The sequence below is a fragment of the Corvus brachyrhynchos genome, unplaced genomic scaffold (assembly GCF_000691975.1).
Source record: "Corvus brachyrhynchos isolate BGI_N302 unplaced genomic scaffold, ASM69197v1 scaffold14, whole genome shotgun sequence".
Taxonomy (NCBI): Eukaryota; Metazoa; Chordata; class Aves; order Passeriformes; family Corvidae; genus Corvus; species Corvus brachyrhynchos.
In genome coordinates, this window is record NW_008239110.1 from 20,786,126 (window position 1) to 20,789,187 (window position 3,062).

The following is a 3,062-nucleotide window of genomic DNA, read 5'->3' on the forward strand; positions in this document are numbered from 1 at the left end:
CGGGGCCTGCAGCCACCTGTCCCAGCGCCGGAAACGAGAGAGAGCTTGGAGGGGGAGTTTGCCTATTCTTAAATGTGGATCACAGAGGTGATCACAACTTTAAGTGGCTTAGAGAATTGTCCATATCCAAACTGGCCAGCTGATAGGTTCTATCAGTTCCCAGAGGAAACTGTAAGCACCCCTTAGCAAGGACGTCCCTTCCGGGACTATGCTTGCTAACCTATGACAGGGATGAATAATAAGAAAAAAAGAAATCACTATAAATATATCTGTCTGGATTTTGCAGTTACATCCCCCTTACATATGGTGCAAAAAAACAATTCATAGTTTTGACAGTTAATTTTAAATGTTTAAAATATTAGATAAAAATACCAGTCATATGACAGTCTAGAAAAAGGGATTGCAAAGGCAGAGTTATTTTTTTAAGTACTTCAATCTCAAACACAGCATATACTTTATAAAACTGAAAAAGCATGTTCATTCTTTTCATTGCACTCCTTTGTAGAGGTAGGCCTTACACTATGGAATTCTGGTCTGGTCCAGTACTGATCTAAATTAATAAATAACAGCATTTAGATATCATTTAAGAGAAGAATAAAGGAAATAGCAGAACGTAAGTGTCAACAAATGCACTTTTCAAGTATCTAAACATAGGGGCTCAGTGCTATTTGAGACACACCATTATCCTAAACATATCCATCCAGAAAAGGCACTGAAAACAGGACCTGCAGAAATCTTGTGCCCATCTGAATCAGCACCTGAAGGCAGTATCTCGTACAGCGCAAGACACCAGACTTTAGACAACACAGTCATGCCCTGTATAGACCACAGATTATCTTCACTGCTAATAATCTCAGTAATACGATGCATACACCACCCTAGTTGCCAGCTAGACTTAGAAAAACTGCTTTCATTTACCTTGGCAGCATCTTGGAGGTTTGGGAGCTGCACTTTGATAACCTGCTGCAATTCCTCCGTCCGCCGCCCCAGTTCCAGCACTTGCTGTGACATTCCTTCAGTACAGTACACACTTGCCAGGTAATCAATCCTCTCGCTCATGGCCTCAAGATCACCATGAATCTCTCCAGACTCATCAAGAATGCTCTAGATGGAGATATAAGCAAACTGAATGTCAGGTTTGAGACTCAATGACATGTATCTTTTAAGGATATTTCTGTTCTGCAAACTCTTCAATGTGTACCCATTTATAAGCCTAAGTTCCTCTGATTTCCTGTAAGGCTTAGGCAATATCCTTAGTTCTGAATGTATGCTGAAGTGCTTCAGCTTATACAGACTTATAGAAACAAAAGATTAAGTCATGAAGCTTCAGCAGCTGTACTTACCAATACATTAATTTTAGTGTTTTCCTATACACACTTGTGTGTAAAAATATAATATATGCAATCTATGGAGAAGATCTGTTCTGGAAGCCTGATGCACTTAATAGAAAGTAGCAGAAAGCACTTGGGTGCAGCGTTATAGCACGGCAGGAGTCGTTAATGCTGCCTAAAAAAATCGCTGCCGAAGTATTGTGTGGGATGGCATTGGTTAAGCCTGTATCATCAGATTTTGAAGTAGGGAAAAAGCCATAGCAAAACCAAACCAGAAATTCTATCTCCAGCTTTCCTCAGGATAAATTGCCTGGAGGTTCCTATTCAGAACACAAAGTGTGACATACTACACTGCACTAACATACGACAACGCAACTGACAATTAAGTAATGTATATATAAAAACCATAATTGATGTAGTCTTATTTTGGTATTATTGATACATGATTATCTTATGATACTTGGATTTCTTTCACACAGTCATGTAACACCAGGCAAGCTTGAACTTTATAAAAATGTCCCACTGATCGCACACACACATTCCACACAGACACACACACAAATTGCACAATTACAGGGACAGTAAATGACTCTGATGTGAAACGTTCACAAAGCAATTGGAAGAAACTCTTCCATTAGGCATCAGTTTGAGAATATTTGGTATAGAACTCATTAGCTGAGAACAAAGGCTCTTCCAATTTAGCATAAGGGAGAAAGAAAAAAACCCCAAACTGAAAATCATCTTGGATTAACTAAAGCTTTAGAGTATGAGCTGCAATAAGGTGCTTGGTGTGAGAATCACAGTGTACAGACACATTATTCAGCCAAAAGCCTCTGTGAAACCAATCTACTTGAGTAAACATGGAGATGAACTTTGATTCACATGTTTTTATTCCACAATGTATTTTTATTTCAGTCTTCAAAACAATTGTCCAAAACCAATTAATCATTTTTAAGGCTTGGAGGAACAGTTAAAGAAATCTTTAGCACTTTAGGAGGAAGTAGAACTCCATTACTTCAAAAATAACTTCTTACATACACTGCCTTTTAAATTTCATAGCTCACATAATCACCTGGTAGGCTTTAAACTGATCACGAAGCTGAGAGGAAGAATTCCATGTTATACTACCATGCACTAGGATATTTGCTTTCTCAATCCATTTCAATATGAACTCCAGCATCTCATTGTATTCTTCCAAGTGTGAAGCAGCCTGGATAAAAGAAAAATTTACTTAAGCCTAAGATGTAATTTTGTACAGTTCTTAAGAGGATGAAAAAACTAATTTTATTTCCTTCACTGTTTTAACCTGGGGATCATTTTAACAACTTTTCCTCACTGTTTTATATAATTTCTTATGTATTTATGGAGTTAAAATAGGTCTGTTACCAGTTTTTTTGGGGAAAAAAGGCACTGTAAGAATGTAGGTCACACTGGGAGAGTCCATTGATGCTCAAATATATCCCTAGAGGGTACACTCCCTGTGCATATTTTAGCCTCTCACGTAAGTTCCAAAATACCTCCTCTTTCAGTTTATGGCTCAATTTCTTATTTTGATATGTCTCTTTCCATTCTTTCTATTCCATCCTCCAAATCACCTTTTTTTTTAACAGTCTGCTTTGTCCACTCAGTCTGCCATATTTCCAAAAAATGAAATGCTACACTATTTCAAAATACAGGACAGAAGTTCTGCTTTCTGATTAATCCGATTTCTATTTAGCAAAGTACTCATAA

General features: G+C 37.6%; 1 protein-coding gene across 1 annotated transcript in view; it reads right to left on the bottom strand.

Moving 5' to 3' along the window:
- Window positions 1-3,062, bottom strand: part of SYNE1 (spectrin repeat containing nuclear envelope protein 1) — a 246,498-nt gene that overhangs the window by 105,673 nt on the left and 137,763 nt on the right. The window contains exons 86-87 of the mRNA XM_017739429.1: window positions 2,404-2,541; window positions 919-1,104 (exon numbers count right to left, since the gene is read on the bottom strand). Coding sequence (XP_017594918.1) covers window positions 919-1,104; window positions 2,404-2,541 — 324 coding nt within the window. The remainder of the gene's footprint in view (window positions 1-918; window positions 1,105-2,403; window positions 2,542-3,062) is intronic.